This window comes from Cnephaeus nilssonii (genome assembly GCF_951640355.1).
Source record: "Cnephaeus nilssonii genome assembly, chromosome: Y".
NCBI lineage: Eukaryota > Metazoa > Chordata > Mammalia > Chiroptera > Vespertilionidae > Cnephaeus > Cnephaeus nilssonii.
Genome location: NC_137096.1, coordinates 8963398 through 8978983, shown reverse-complemented (window position 1 = coordinate 8978983; position 15586 = coordinate 8963398). Strand labels below are relative to the sequence as shown.

The 15586-nt window shown below is 46.1% G+C and overlaps 1 protein-coding gene across 1 annotated transcript; it reads right to left on the bottom strand.

Moving 5' to 3' along the window:
• Positions 1 to 14218: 14218 nt before the first annotated feature.
• On the bottom strand, positions 14219 to 14953 carry LOC307096520 (claudin-34-like; the record flags this gene model as incomplete). The annotated part of the gene is made up of 1 exon (XM_079766176.1): positions 14219 to 14953. One exon carries the CDS (start codon positions 14951 to 14953, stop codon positions 14219 to 14221), a length of 735 nt encoding a protein of 244 aa, XP_079622302.1.
• Between the last annotated feature and the right edge of the window lie 633 nt (positions 14954 to 15586).

Sequence of the window (15586 nt, the reverse complement as noted above, 5' to 3'; positions counted from 1 at the left end):
CTTAAAAGATGTAATATCTCTGGTTTCTTGCTTCTCTTTAGTTTCCCACCTCAGCAGGTATCCCCAAACACCCTGGTTCCCTTCTGCCTGTTTCTGAAGACCGGAATTGTGCCCAGGGCATTCCTGTGTAAATGGCTTCCTTTGCGCCATGACCTGAGGCTATGATTTCAGAGAGAAAGGGAGAGGAAGAGAGAGAGATAGAGGCATCAATGAAGAGAGAGATTTATGGATGGGCTGCCTTCTGAACATCCCCTACGGGGGATCAAGCCCTCATCTATGGCATGTGCCCTGAATGGGATTTGAACCATGACTTCCTGGTTCATAGGTTGACACTCAGACACTGAGGCACAGTGACAAGGCTGATTTTTTAAATAATCTGTGGCTGTTCAAAACTTTCAGTTATTTATCATGAACATAATATTTTGAAATAAAAACAATAAAAAAAACTTAGGAAGCAATGGAGGATTAATTCTGTCACACAAATATGTTTCTATACTTAGTATTAAAGTAATTAATTCCCTGTAGTACCCAGCAGACATGAGAGGAGAAGAGAATTAAGTATCATGGGAAAAGGTCATGGTGGGTTGAATTTAAAATGAAAATAAGATTCCTGATTGAGGTGGCTTAGCTGGGTGGGCATTGTCCTTTGCACCAAAAAGTTGCCAGCTTGATTTCTGGTCATGACACATATCTGAGGTGCCAGCATGGTCCCTTTTAGGGGTCATGCAGGAAGCAGCTGACAGATGTTTCTATTCTCCCTCTTCCTTCTTCTCTCTCTAAAATTCAGTTAAAATTCATAATACAAAATTAAAAATAAATGAAATGAGGATAAGAAAATTATAAGTGTGTAGCAGGATCTTATTTTTGCCCATTCTGAAATACACTGGGAAGATAAAACAAGATGGCATCTGCTGGGATTACCAGGGATATTTCTATATTTTAAGTTGGAGATAAATGGGGGCATGTACAGCAATACAAGAACAGAAATGAACAAAGGGTGAACAGGAGTGGGCATCAAAGCCAGTGCATGGAGAGCTTTGAGGGGTTCGGGCTTTATTGTGAGGGACCCCCAGTGGGAGGGACAGGAGGAGAGAATGCCCAAGCTGATAGCAGAAATTCCTTCTCATGGCCAGATAATCATGGAAGATGCCTTATTTATAAAGATCATTCTTTTGAGCCAGATAACCCTGAACAACTTATGTGGAAGGACCACTTTAAATGGCATGGTGGGCCTCATTGGTATCTCTCAGTTGTTGATAGTCAAACTCTGAACCAGGAGGTCAAGGTTCAATTCCTGGTCAGTTGGATACTCTATTCTCAGTAGGAGTGGTGCAGTAGGCAGCCAATCCGTGTTTTTCATCATTGATGTTTCTTCTCCCTCTCCCTGTCCCTTCCTCTCTCTCTCTGAAATCAATAAAAACGTGTTCTTAAACTAGACAAGTCTTAAGTAAAGGATAAACAATTAAACTGGCCTACCTTCACCTCTCTGCAGGACTGCTGATGACAGTTAACCTGTTCACAGAGCAAATAAAGGGATTACATAGACACCCCCACACCACAAGAAATCTCAGGGCTCTCTTAACTAGGGTAAAAAATAAAGCACAATGGTTACCCAGCCAATACAGAAGGCAGGAGGAGGACGTCTCAGAGGTACAAATGGTAGCAACTGCCAGTCTGTAACAGAGATGAGGAAACCAAACATTCTTATGTTTCCATGGCTTCCAGGGCTGGCCTGCAGGCCTGTGACAATAGGCTCCTTAAAGGGCCAGAGTCACTGAACAGGTCTTCAAGAGTTGAAGTCTTTCTACTGTATAAATGTCCTTTCTAAGGTCTTAGACCAAATAGTCACTGTAATCCATCCAAGTCTTAAGTAGAAACCCTGGAAGAAGAGCCACGGAATTGGGGAGCAAGTGTTATGATACGTAGCCAGGGCCAGGGCAAGGGGGTGAGGGGGCGTACAATACCTGATCAGTCCTTGGACCAGGAACCTGGGGTGAAACTGACTTGGGTCCTGGCTGTCACCGGACTCTGCTTCCAGTTGGACCTTACTGTCTCCCTGGAAGAGTTCCTGCTAGGAAATTACACGGGACAAGTGAGCTGGGGATGGAGGTGGGCGGGAGAAGAAAGGGCCAAAGGGTGTGGCATACAGGGAGAACAAGGAAGAGAAAGGGCAAAGTGACTCCTGAGTCAGGAAACAGTCAGCTCACTGGGTGGGCACTGTGACAGGCACCTGCTGGTGTCCCTGAGCCCAGGCGCTGTCTCTGCTGGGTCTCCCTCCTCAAGTGCTCTCGCAGGGACCCCTCCCTGCCTGGCGCCCCCACAGAGGCCCAGCACTGTCCCACACTGACCCCCAACCCAAAGGCCACATGACAGCCTCTAGCTCCTGGGCACCTTGGAAGGATTCCCAGGGAGGAGGAAGAATGAGAGAAATATCACCGCCTTCAGGCACCCTCGCTTTGTGCTGCCCTGATGGGAAATGCACAGGGCACATTCTCTTGCCTTATTCCTGTGAAAAAACAATTAAGTGAGAACCTTAAACAGTCATTCCCAAAGAGCCCTTGACAAGGGCTAGGAACTCTTTTCCGAGCTTCCCCAGAGCACACCCCGCCATGGTGGCCGCCTCACCTGCTGTGTCTGAACCCTTATGACCTGTCCACTTGCTCTCTGTTGACAGTGAAGGCAAAGAGGGGTCAAGAGACAGCTTTCCACAGCCCTAGAGGTTCAATCATTCTCCTTTTGGACCAGCAGGAGGCAGGCGCACTTCCCTCAGCAGGGTATCATGTTCCAGAAACTGGTCCTCATCAGAAGCATGTCTCCCAAGAGCTTCCTTTTTCAAATAACCACAGGTTTGACTCACTTAAATAACACAAGTCCTGTTTCAAACTTATATGTCCTGTCAGTCTGTTAACAAGGCCTACTTCGGGGACAGATTTCATGGGGGGAAACATGGTGTTTACCTAGGAACCATATCCCAGCCTTCCAGACCTGCAAGGAGAATGGGTAAGACTTGATTGCAGGCCAGCCCTGAAAATCCCATGGAACCCAAAGGCTCCTTTCAAACCCCTGGGATGGGGGCCAGGGACTCTCACTCAATGCAGAGGCTGTGACTTCCTCCCAGTTCTAAGGACATTGTGCAAATCACAGCAGACAGAGAAGGGGCATCTACCACTTTACACTTGCTCTATCAGAGGGAAGAGGGAAGAATCCCTTGCCCATAGCCAAAGGATCCAATGAATATTCTGGGGTCCACAGGCAATGTCTTTGGAACACATGTTTAAATAACTGATATACTTATTCTCCAAGGGGAAATTTTGTCACACACTCTGCTCTCAGAGACATAAGTATTCTTTGAGAAGAAAGTCATTTCACGTCAGCCCTTGGATTTCTCTGTTGTAGCTCTCACATTAAAGTGAGTCTGTCTCAATTTAAACCTATTAATGACCTCCCCCAGTTAATTGTTGAGTTTTAAGTCAGTCCTTTGAAACTTCTGAGGTGCTGTGAGCAATGAAACAGAGGGTGTGGGTAAAGTGTATGTTATGGCCCCGCAGTACTTGACTAGATATATTAGAAGCACTTCTCACATGAAAGCTATCTAGTTAATATGACCTGAAAGAAGCCATCAGTAAGAGAGTGAGCTGAAGTTGTCTCTCCTGAAATGCCTATAAACATGATTTTGGATTGTAATGACATGAGGATGTTAGTAGAGGAGCGGGCGGGGGGGGGGGGAGCTTAGAACTTACCCAGGAAGTGAGTTGGACCACCCATGAAGCATGGAAGAGAAATGTGTTGTGGTTTTTTTTTCACACAGGGTATACCTATGGAGTGCGGTTCTGAGGGCAGTTACCTAGATTTGTAGAAACAAGACCTATGCTGACTCGGAATCCAGTTAAGCTTTAAGAGATAGGTAGCAATTTTAAACACAGGACAATTGGCTCATTTTATTCAGCAAACCAAAATCTTTTTACGAAAATAGCAAAGAAGGTGTGGAAGGGGGAATGCTTTCAATTGAGCCTTAAGAGGCAGCCTGAACATCTTATGCAATAAAAGAAATAAAATTGTACAATTATTTTTGTAAATACATTATTATTTATTTCAGAGAGGTGTGGAGAGGGAGAGAGAGAGAGAAACATCAATGATGAGAGACAATCATTGATAGGCTGCCTCCTATATGCCCCCACTGGGCATCCAGCTCAAATCCCAGGTATGTGCCCTTGACCAGAATAGAACCTGGTACCTTTCAGTCCGCAGTCCGATGCTATATCCACTGAGCCGAACAAGCTAGGGCTGTACAATTATTTTTAAAGCTTTAAAAATTCTAATAAGAGTTTGATAATAACAACAAAAGGTTGTTAACGTCAATGGTGTACTGACATTTTGCAGGGAAATGTCCTTTTTTTAGACACTACTTTTGAAGTGTATAAGGATGAAGAAATGTGATGTCTGGGGTTTGCTTTAGGTCTTCAGAGAAAGAAAAATATATGAAAAGAAGGGAAGGAAGGAGAGAGAAAATGATTATGGCGGAATCGTAATAACTTCTGAGTCTGGTAATGGAAGGCGGATTCCTTCCACTATTTTGCTTTTGCACATTTGGGAAAATTGCCTGTACAGGTGGAGTGGAGAGGTGTTAGGGCCATGGCATAGAAGGTCTGGTTGGTTGTTTGTAGTGGCAGTTTGAGAGGGAGCTGTGAGAATCCGAGCAACCCTCATTTTCACACAATAGGTATATAACCTTGATTATCTGTACTAATAATAGAAAAATATGTAAATTGACCGTACCACGGAGATGCCCACAGCCAATCAGAGATGAGCATGCAAATTAACCAGGGAAAGATGGCCGGGCCTGTGGGCAGAGGGCACGGCCACAGGCATCGAGCGGCTGGGAGCAGGGCGGGATGCCCGCCCTTTCTCTGTAGTGACTCCGGGGGCATTCCAGCTCCTAGGAAGCTCAGGGCCTATGCACGCATGTGCTGAGCAGCCTGGGGCAGGGTAAGATGCCAAGCGGCCGTGGTCCTGGGGACGCCACTGGATTGGCTGGTCCTGTCAGCCCTGCCTGGGGGTGGCAGGAGTTCACAGTCCTCTTGGTTTGTGCAGCCCCTGGACTGGAAGTGGAAACCAAGAGCTCGCGGAGCACCAGGAATTCTGGGAATCGTAGGTCTGTTGGCTGGCGCATTGCGGGATCTCCAAAACACTAGAGCAAAGTGAGCCTCGTGCAAGTTACTGTTGTGGGTAGGGGATGGAGGGAAAGCAAAGGTAAGAGGCATGAGCAAAGTCACAGTGTTGAGGAAATATGAAAGGGAAGCTATCCTGTGACTTCTAGGAAATCTCCACAATTGGACCAAAGGGAAATAAAAAGGAAAGGACCTCTATTATGCTGTGATCACCAAACCAAACTGGGTTGGGGTCTCAGAAAATCCGCTCATTTGATTTCAAAGACAGACAGAAATTCCGGGATTGGAGAGGGCTCCCCTGAAGGTTCCCAGATTGGAGAGGGTGCAGGTGGGCTGAGGGACCCACTCCTTGTGCACAAATCTTTGTGCACCGAACCCCCAATAATTAAGACAGGTGGACAGTGGTGTGTTTTTTTTTGCGTTTTTTTTTTTAATGGAAGTTCATTAACCAATCAAGGATCTCAATTTGGACATAAACAAATGACCACTTTCTGCTCAAAATGGCCTTTTCTAAGGTCGTGAGTCCTTGCAACTATTTCCTAGAGCATCCTGATAATACTTTACCCCGATAAACATGGCATTGTGGATTTACAAAGCTTTGAAACTGGGAATTTCTCATTTCTGAGATCTGGGGGTAAACTTGGCTGTTGGGGGCAAGCTGGTAAGAGAGGGTAAACAGCCCACTCAGCAGCATCAGGATGGCAGCCAGAACAGACATGGGGACGGCGCTGCCCATCTCCTGCTTGTTGGGCCTGAAGGGGATGTGGAAGGATGGCGGGAAGCATATGCCCTCTTCATTCATCACAGAGTGGTAGTTCCAGATCACAGCCATGAAGATAAATGTGCCAGCTATGATGCTCAGGACACTGGAAGCGAAGAACAGATGGCAGGTGTTTTTCTTCTGAAGATGAGCCAAGCATACTTTCTGCAGGCCCATGACCGTGAGCACTTTCCCCAAGAGAGCCAGGAGGTTGGCAGCCAGCAGCAGGTGCTGAGCGATTCGAATACTGATTGGCACGTAGGTGTCACTGTAGGTGTAGCGATGACATGCTATGGCTCTGCTCTGGAGGCTGTTGGACTGGTAAGTGCAGACCTTCCACATCCCTACACAGGCCAGCCCCGGGGAGGGGGCGGAGCTGTTCTCCATGTACCAAACCCGGCACTCCGCCAAGCCCATGCAGGTCATGGAGAAGATCCATCCTGTGGTGGTGACAATGAAACCCACTACTTGGCAGTTGGCACTGTGGACCAGCGTGTTCATGGCCATGTATCCCGGGAAACTGCAAACCAATAGAGAGGGTCATGAGCGCGGGACAAACCGTCCTGGAACTGCCCCCTGGGGATGAGCAGGGCTATATTGGAGAGGGAAATGCTATATTCCTGAATGGAGATACTTGACCCGCATACTCGGCTGGCGAAGGGTCCTTGGGCAATTTTTACTAAAAGCCTTAAAATATGCAGACCTTCACCCTGCAGCATACCTACCTGGTTAGAGCGTCTTCTCAACAGGCCAAAATTGCTACATGGATCCCTGGTCAGTGCACATACAATAAGCCAGCAATGATTGCAACAGTCAGTGGAACACCAAGTCAATGTTCCTCCCTCCCTCCTTCCCTCCCTCTCACTCTTCTTCATCTTCTCTCTCTCTTCCCACTCCCTGTCTCAAAAGTCAACAAAAATACATTCAAACTTTCAAACAGGCAGTTGCACGTATGGGCATTTGTTGAAAGACCCAATTAAGATTGGCGACAAATATTTTACAATAGAGATGGGCATCACAGCGCTGTGTGATATTGAACAATGGGAAACCATGTCAAGGCCAACAGTAGTGTTTGGTGAAATAATGTATGCCACAACCATACAATGGAGCTCCATACCAAACTTACAAGTGCAGCCCAGTTCCACTTGGTGTGATCTTTGGTGTCTGGCCCTTCTCACCTCGCATAATGTTTTCAAGGTTCATCTGTATTGTAGCTTCTGGGAGCAGATCAGTCCTTTCAATGGCAGAGCCGTCTTCATTGTATGGATGTACTACAGTTTGTTTATCCCTTGTCAGTTAGGGGACATTTAGATCCATTTTAAGTTTTGGCTCTTACAAATTCCGTTACGGTGAACATTAGTGTCTAAAAGTGTGCATGGGTGTATATTCTCATTTCTGGAGTGTAGATAGGTAGGAGTGAGACCTTGTGTGGTTCATGCTGTAACTGTATGAGTGTTTAACTTTGAACAAAGTACTAAGCTGTCTTTCTAAGCGGCTGCCCTTTTGCAGTGAATGTAGGAACTGCCTGTTGGTAGTTTCATACATTCTCACCAGCTATATATTCAGGTTCTAATTTCTCCACACCTTCTCCAACATTTACCAGTTTTTCATTGCACAATGGAATATTAGGGATCTATCAAAAAGAAGGATCTCTTAGCCTTTGAGACAGCATGGAGGGACCTGGAAAGTATCATGCTAAGCAAACTTAGTCAGAGAAAGACAAGTATCCCATGATCTCACTCTAATGTGAAATCTCATGAATAAAATAAACTGATGTACAGAGTGGATCCAGAGACATGGAAGCATGGATAGAAGGAAGAGTCTTGGAAGAAAGGCAAGGGAAAGTGTTGGTTGGGAGGTAATTAACTAAGGACCTTGTATGCATATGCAGAACCTATGAACGCAGACATAGGGTGATGAAACCCTGGGGTGTGGGACAGGATGTGCTGGAGAGGGTTGATTGGGGGGGCAGGAATGGGACAGGTGAAATCTTTCAACAATAAAGATTTAAAAAAAAAACACTGATGAACAATATAGATCCAGAGACATGGAAGCATAGAACAGAATGCTAAATCTCTGAGGGATGATGTGTGTGTGTGTGTGTGTGTGTGTGTGTGTGTGTGTGTGTGTGTGTGTGTGAGTGTGTGTGTAGAGGGGTGGGGCAATGGGATGAGATTAACCATAGAATGTATATGCATAACCCATGGATATAGGCAATAGTTCAGTGAATGCCTGGGGAAGATGCAGGATTTAGGGAGTTAATGGGACAAGGAAAGGGGACATCTATAATACTTTCAAACACAAAGAGAAACTTAAAAATAAAATAAAATGTAATGTGACCAAAGGGAAGATGTCCACAATATACCAAGTTCAAGCAGCATGTTACAAACTCGTACACACAATGGGATCAGAGAGATGGTGAATTTTAAAGCTATTAATATTGTGCAGAATCACATTCATATAGAAAATTGGACCAAATCTAAGTGTACAACTCAAAGACCAGTCCAGGGGTAAATACACCTGTCACAATAATGTATGCCACAACCATACAATGGAGCTCCATACCAAACTTACAAGTGCAGCCCAGCTTAAAAGAGATAATATCTCTGGTTTCTTGCTTCTCTTTAGTTTCCCACCTCAGCAGGTATCCCCAAACACCCTGGTTCCCTTCTGCCTGTTTCTGAAGACAGGAATTGTGCCCAGGGCATTCCTGTGTAAATGGCTTCCTTTGCTACCTGACCTGAGGCTATGATTTCAGAGAGAAAGTGAGAGGGGGAGAGAGAGATAGATACATCAATGAAGAGAGAGAATTATGGATGGGCTGCCTTCTGAACATCCCCTGCTGGGGATCAAACCTGCAACCTGGGCATGTGCCGTGACTGGGAATTGAACCATGATCTCCTGGTTCATAGCCCCATGCTCAGCCACTGAAACACACTGACCAGGCTGATTGTTTAAATAATCTGTGGCTGTTTGAAACTTACAGTTATGTGTTATGAGTATAATTTTTTGAAATAAAAACAATAAAAAAACCTTAGGAAGCAATAGACGATTAATTCTGATACACAAATATGCTGCAATACCTAGTATTAAAGTAATTAATTCCCTGTAGAACCCAGCAGACATTAGAGGAGAAGGGAATTCAGTATCATGAGAAAAGTTCATGGTGGGTTGAATTTAAAATGAAAATAAGATCCCTGGTTGATGTGGCTTAGCTGAGTGGGCATTGTCCTGTGCACCAAAAAGTTGCCGGTTTGATTTTCGATCTCAACACATATCTGAGGTGCCAGCATAGTCCCTGTTAGGGTGCATGCAGGAAGCAGCTGACAGATGTTTCTATTCTCCCTCACCCTTCTTCTCTCTCTAAAATATCAATTATAATTAATGATACAAAATTAAAAATAAATAAAATGAGGATAAGAAAATTATAAGAGTGTAGCAGGATCTTATTTTTGCCCATTCTGAAATACACTGGGAAGGTAAAACAAGATTGCATCTGCTGGGATTACCAGGGATATTTCTATATTTTAAGTTGGAGATAAATGGGGGCATGTAGAGCAATACAAGAATAGAAATGAACAAAGGGTGAACAGGAGTGGGCATCGAAGCCAGTGCATGGAGAGCTTTGAGGGGTTCGGGCTTTATTCTGAGGGGCCCCCAGTGGGAGGGACAGGAGGAGAGAATGCCCAAGCTGATAGCAGAAATTCCTTCTCATGGCCAGATAATCATGGAAGATGCTTTATTTATAAAAATCATTCTTTCGGGCCAGATAACCCTGAACAACTTGTGGAAGGAACACTTGAAATGGCATTGTGGGCATGGTTGGTGTGTCTCAGTTGTTGATAGTCAAACTCTGAACCAGGAGGTCAAGGTTCAATTCCTGGTCAGTTGGATACTCTATTCTCAGTAGGAGTGGTGTAGTAGGCAGCCAATCCATGTTTTTCATCATTGATGTTTATTCTCCCTCTCCATGTCCCTTCCTCTCTCTCTCTGAAATCAATAAAAACATGTTCTTAAAGTAGACAAGTCTTCCATAAAGGATGAACAATTAAAGTGGCCTACCTTCACCTCTCTGCAGGACTGCTGATGACAGTTAACCTGTTCACAGAGCAAATAAATGGATTACATAGACACCCCCACACCACAAGAAATCTCAGGGCTCTCTTAACTAGGGTAAAAAATAAAGCACAATGGTTACCCAGCCAATACAGAAGGCAGGAGGAGGACGTCTCAGAGGTACAAATGGTAGCAACTGCCAGGCTGTAACAGAGATGAGGAAACCAAACATTCTTATGTTTCCATGGCTTCCAGGGCTGGCCTGCAGGCCTATGACAATAGGCTCCTTAAAGGGGCAGAGTCACTGAACAGGTCTTCAAGAGTTGAAGTCTTTCTACTGTATAAATGTCCTTTCTAAGGTCTTAGACCAAATAGTCACTGTAATCCATCCAAGTCTTAAGTAGAAACCCTGGAAGAAGAGCCACGGAATTGGGGAGCAAGTGTTATGATAGGTAGCCAGGGCCAGGGCAAGGGGGCGAGGGGGCGTGCGATACCAGATCAGTCCTTGGACCAGGAACCTGGGGTGAAACTGACTTGGGTCCTGGCTGTCACCGGACTCTGCTTCCAGTTGGACCTTACTGTCTCCCTGGAAGAGTTCCTGCTAGGAAATTACACGGGACAAGTGAGCTGGGGATGGAGGTGGGCGGGAGAAGAAAGGGCCAAAGGGTGTGGCATACAGGGAGAACAAGGAAGAGAAAGGGCAAAGTGACTCCTGAGTCAGGAAACAGTCAGCTCACTGGGTGGGCACTGTGACAGGCACCTGCTGGTGTCCCTGAGCCCAGGCGCTGTCTCTGCTGGGTCTCCCTCCTCAAGTGCTCTCACAGGGACCCCTCCCTGCCTGACGCCCCCACAGAGGCCTGGCACTGTCCCACACTGACCCCCAACCCAAAGGCCACATGGCAGCCTCTAGCTCCTGGGCACCTTGGAAGGATTCCCAGGGAGGAGGAAGAATGAGAGAAATATCACCGCCCTCAGGCACCCTCGCTTTGTGCTGCCCTGATGGGAAATGCACAGGGCACATTCTTTTGCCTTATTCCTGTGAAAAAAATAATTAAGTGAGAACCTTAAACAGTCATTCCCAAAGAGGCCTTGACAAGGGCTAGGAACTCTTTTCCGAGCTTCCCCAGAGCACACCCCGCCATGGTGGCCGCCTCACCTGCTGTGTCTGAACCCTTATGACCTGTCCACTTGCTCTCTGTTGACAGTGAAGGCAAAGAGGGGTCAAGAGACAGCTTTCCACAGCCCTAGAGGTTCAATCATTCTCCTTTTGGAACAGCAGGAGGCAGGCGCACTTCCCTCAGCAGGGTATCATGTTCCAGAAACTGGTCCTCATCAGAAGCATGTCTCCCAAGAGCTTCCTTTTTCAAATAACCACAGGTTTGACTCACTTAAATAACACACGTCCCGTTTCAAACTTATATGTCCTGTCAGTCTGTTAACAAGGCCTACTTCGGGGACAGATTTCATGGGGGGAAACATGGTGTTTACCTAGGAACCATATCCCAGCCGTCCAGACCTGCAAGGAGAATGGGTAAGACTTGACTGCAGGCCAGCCCTGAAAATCCCATGGAACCCAAAGGCTCCTTTCAAACCCCTGGGATGGGGGCCAGGGACTCTCACTCAATGCAGAGGCTGTGACTTCCTCCCAGTTCTAAGGACATTGTGCAAATCACAGCAGACAGAGAAGGGGCATCTACCACTTTACACTTGCTCTATCAGAGGGAAGAGGGAAGAATCCCTTGCCCATAGCCAAAGGATCCGATGAATATTCTGGGGTCCACAGGCAATGTCTTTGGAACACATGTTTAAATAACTAATATACTTATTCTCCAAGGGGAAATTTTGTCACACACTCTGCTCTCAGAGACATAAGTATTATTTGAGAAGAAAGTCATTTCATGTCAGCCCTCTAATTTCTCTGCTGTAGCTCTCACATTAAAGTGAGTCTGTCTCAATTTAAACCTATTAATGACCTCCCCCAGTTAATTGTTGAGTTTTAAGTCAGTCCTTTGAAACTTCTGAGGTGCTGTGAGCAATGAAACAGAGGGTGTGGGTAAAGTGTATGTTATGGCCCCGCAGTACTTGACTAGATATATTAGAAGCACTTCTCACATGAAAGCTATCTAGTTAATATGACCTGAAAGAAGCCATCAGTAAGAGAGTGAGCTGAAGTTGTCTCTCCTGAAATGCCTATAAACATGATTTTGGATTGTAATGACATGAGGATGTTAGTAGAGGAGCGGGCGGGGGGGGGGGGGGGGGAGCTTAGAACTTACCCAGGAAGTGAGTTGGACCACCCATGAAGCATGGAAGAGAAATGTGTTGTGGTTTTTTTTTCACACAGGGTATACCTATGGAGTGCGGTTCTGAGGGCAGTTACCTAGATTTGTAGAAACAAGACCTATGCTGACTCGGAATCCAGTTAAGCTTTAAGAGATAGGTAGCAATTTTAAACACAGGACAATTGGCTCATTTTATTCAGCAAACCAAAATCTTTTTACGAAAATAGCAAAGAAGGTGTGGAAGGGGGAATGCTTTCAATTGAGCCTTAAGAGGCAGCCTGAACATCTTATGCAATAAAAGAAATAAAATTGTACAATTATTTTTGTAAATACATTATTATTTATTTCAGAGAGGTGTGGAGAGGGAGAGAGAGAGAGAAACATCAATGATGAGAGACAATCATTGATAGGCTGACTCCTATATCCCCACTGGGCATCCAGCTCAAATCCTGGGTATGTGCCCTTGACCAGAATAGAACCTGGTACCTTTCAGTCCGCAGTCCGATGCTATATCCATTGTGCCGAACCAGTTAGGGCTGTACAATTATTTTTAAAGCTTTAAAAATTCTAATAAGAGTTTGATAATAACAACAAAAGGTTGTTAACGTTAAAGGTGTACTGTCATTTTGCAGGGAAATGTCCTTTTTTTAGACACTACCTTTGAAGTGTATAAGGATGAAGAAATGTGATGTCTGGGTTTGCTTTAGGTCTTCAGAGAAAGAAAAATAGATGAAAAGAAGGGAAGGAAGGAGAGAGAAAATGATTATGGCGGAATCGTAATAACTTCTGAGTCTGGTAATGGAAGGCGGATTCCTTCCACTATTTTGCTTTTGCACATTTGGGAAAATTGACTGTACAGGTGGAGTGGAGAGGTGTTAGGGCCATGGCATAGAAGGTCTGGTTGCTTGTTTGTAGTGGCAGTTTGAGAGGGAGCTGTGAGAATCCGAGCAACTCTCATTTTCACACAATAGGTATATAACCTTGATTATCTATACTAATAATAGAAAAATATGTAAATTGACCGTACCACGGAGATGCCCACAGCCAATCAGAGATGAGCATGCAAATTAACCAGGGAAAGATGGCCGGGCCTGTGGGCAGAGGGCACGGCCACAGGCATCGAGCGGCTAGGAGCAGGGCGGGATGCCCGCCCTTTCTCTGTAGTGACTCGGGGGGCATTCCAGCTCCTAGGAAGCTCAGGCCCTATGCACGCATGTGCAGAGCAACCTGGGGCAGGGTAAGATGCCAAGCGGCCGTGGTCCTGGGGACGCCACTGGATTGGCTGGTCCTCTCAGCCCTGCCTGGGGGTGGCAGGAGTTCACAGTCCTCTTGGTTTGTGCAGCCCCTGGACTGGAAGTGGAAACCAAGAGCTCGCGGAGCACCAGGAATTCTGGGAATCGTAGGTCTGTTGGCTGGCGCATTGCGGGAGCTCCAAAACACTAGAGCAAAGTGAGCCTCGTACAAGTTACTGTTGTGGGTAGGGGATGGAGGGAAAGCAAAGGTAAGAGGCATGAGCAAAGTCAAAGTGTTGAGGAAATATTAAAGGGCAGCTATCCTGTGACTTCTAGGAAATCTCCACAATTGGACCAAAGGGAAATAAAAAGGAAAGGACCTCTATTATGCTGTGATCACCAAACCAAACTGGGTTGGGGTCTCAGAAAATCCGCTCATATGATTTCAAAGACAGACAGAAATTCCGGGATTGGAGAGGGCTCCCCTGAAGGTTCCCAGATTGGAGAGGGTGCAGGTGTGCTGAGGGACCCACTCCTTGTGCACAAATCTTTGTGCACCGAACCCCCAATAATTAAGACAGGTGGACAGTGGTGTGTGTTTTTTTTTTTGCGTTTTTTTTAATGGAAGTTCATTAACCAATCAAGGATCTCAATTTGGACATAAACAAATGACCACTTTCTGCTCACAATGGCCTTTTCTATGGTCGTGAGTCCTTGCAACTATTTCCTAGAGCATCCTGATAATACTTTACCCCGATAAACTGGGCATTGTGGATTTACAAAGCTTTGAAACTGGGAATTTCTCATTTCTGAGACCTGGGGGTACACTTGGCTGTTGGGGGCAAGCTGGTAAGAGAGGGTAAACAGCCCACTCAGCAGCATCAGGATGGCAGCCAGAACCGCCATGGGGACGGTGCTGCCCATCTCCTGCTTGTTGGGCCTGAAGGGGATGTGGAAGGATGGCGGGAAGCATATGCCCTCTTCATTCATCACAGAGTGGTAGTTCCAGATCACAGCCATGAAGATAAATGTGCCAGCTATGATACTCAGGACACTGGAAGCGAAGAACAGATGGCAGGTGTTTTTCTTCTGAAGATGAGCCAAGCATACTTTCTGCAGGCCCATGACCGTGAGCACTTTCCCCAAGAGAGCCAGGAGGTTGGCAGCCAGCAGCAGGTGATGAGCGATTCGAATACTGATTGGCACATAGGTGTCACTGTAGGTGTAGCGATGACATGCTATGGCTCTGCTCTGGAGGCTGTTGGACTGGTAAGTGCAGACCTTCCACATCCCTACACAGGCCAGCCCCGGGGAGGGGGTGGAGCTGTTCTCCATGTACCAAACCCGCCACTCCGCCAGGCCCATGCATTTCATGGAGAAGATCCATCCTGTGGTGGTGACAATGAAACCCACTACTTGGCAGTCGGCACTGTGGACCAGCGTGTTCATGGCCATGTATCCCGGGAAACTGCAAACCAATAGAGAAGGTCATGAGGGTGGGACAAACCGTCTTGGAACTGCCCCCTGGGGATGAGCAGGGCTATATTGGAGAGGGAAATGCTATTTTCCTGAATGGAGATACTTCACCCGCATACTCGGCTGGCGAAGGGTCCTTGGGCAATTTTTACTAAAAGCCTTAAAATATGCAGACTTTCACCCTGCAGCATACCTACCTGGTTAGAGCGTCTTCTCAACAGGACAAAATTGCTACATGGATCCCTGGTCAGTGCACATACAATAAGCCAGCAATGATTGCAACAGTCAGTGGAACACCAAGTCAATGTTCCTCCCTCCCTCCTTCCCTCCCTCTCACTCTTCTTCATCTTCTCTCTCTCTTCCCACTCCCTGTCTCAAAAATCAACAAAAATACATTCAAACTTTCAAAGAGGCAGTTGCACGTATGGGCATTTGTTGAAAGACCCAATTAAGATTGGCGACAAATATTTTACAATAGAGATGGGCATCACAGCGCTGTGTGACATTGAACAATGGGAAACCATGTCAAGGCCAACAGTAGCGTTTGGTGAAATAATGTATGCCACAACCATACAATGGAGCTCCATACCAAACTTACATGTGCAGCCCAGT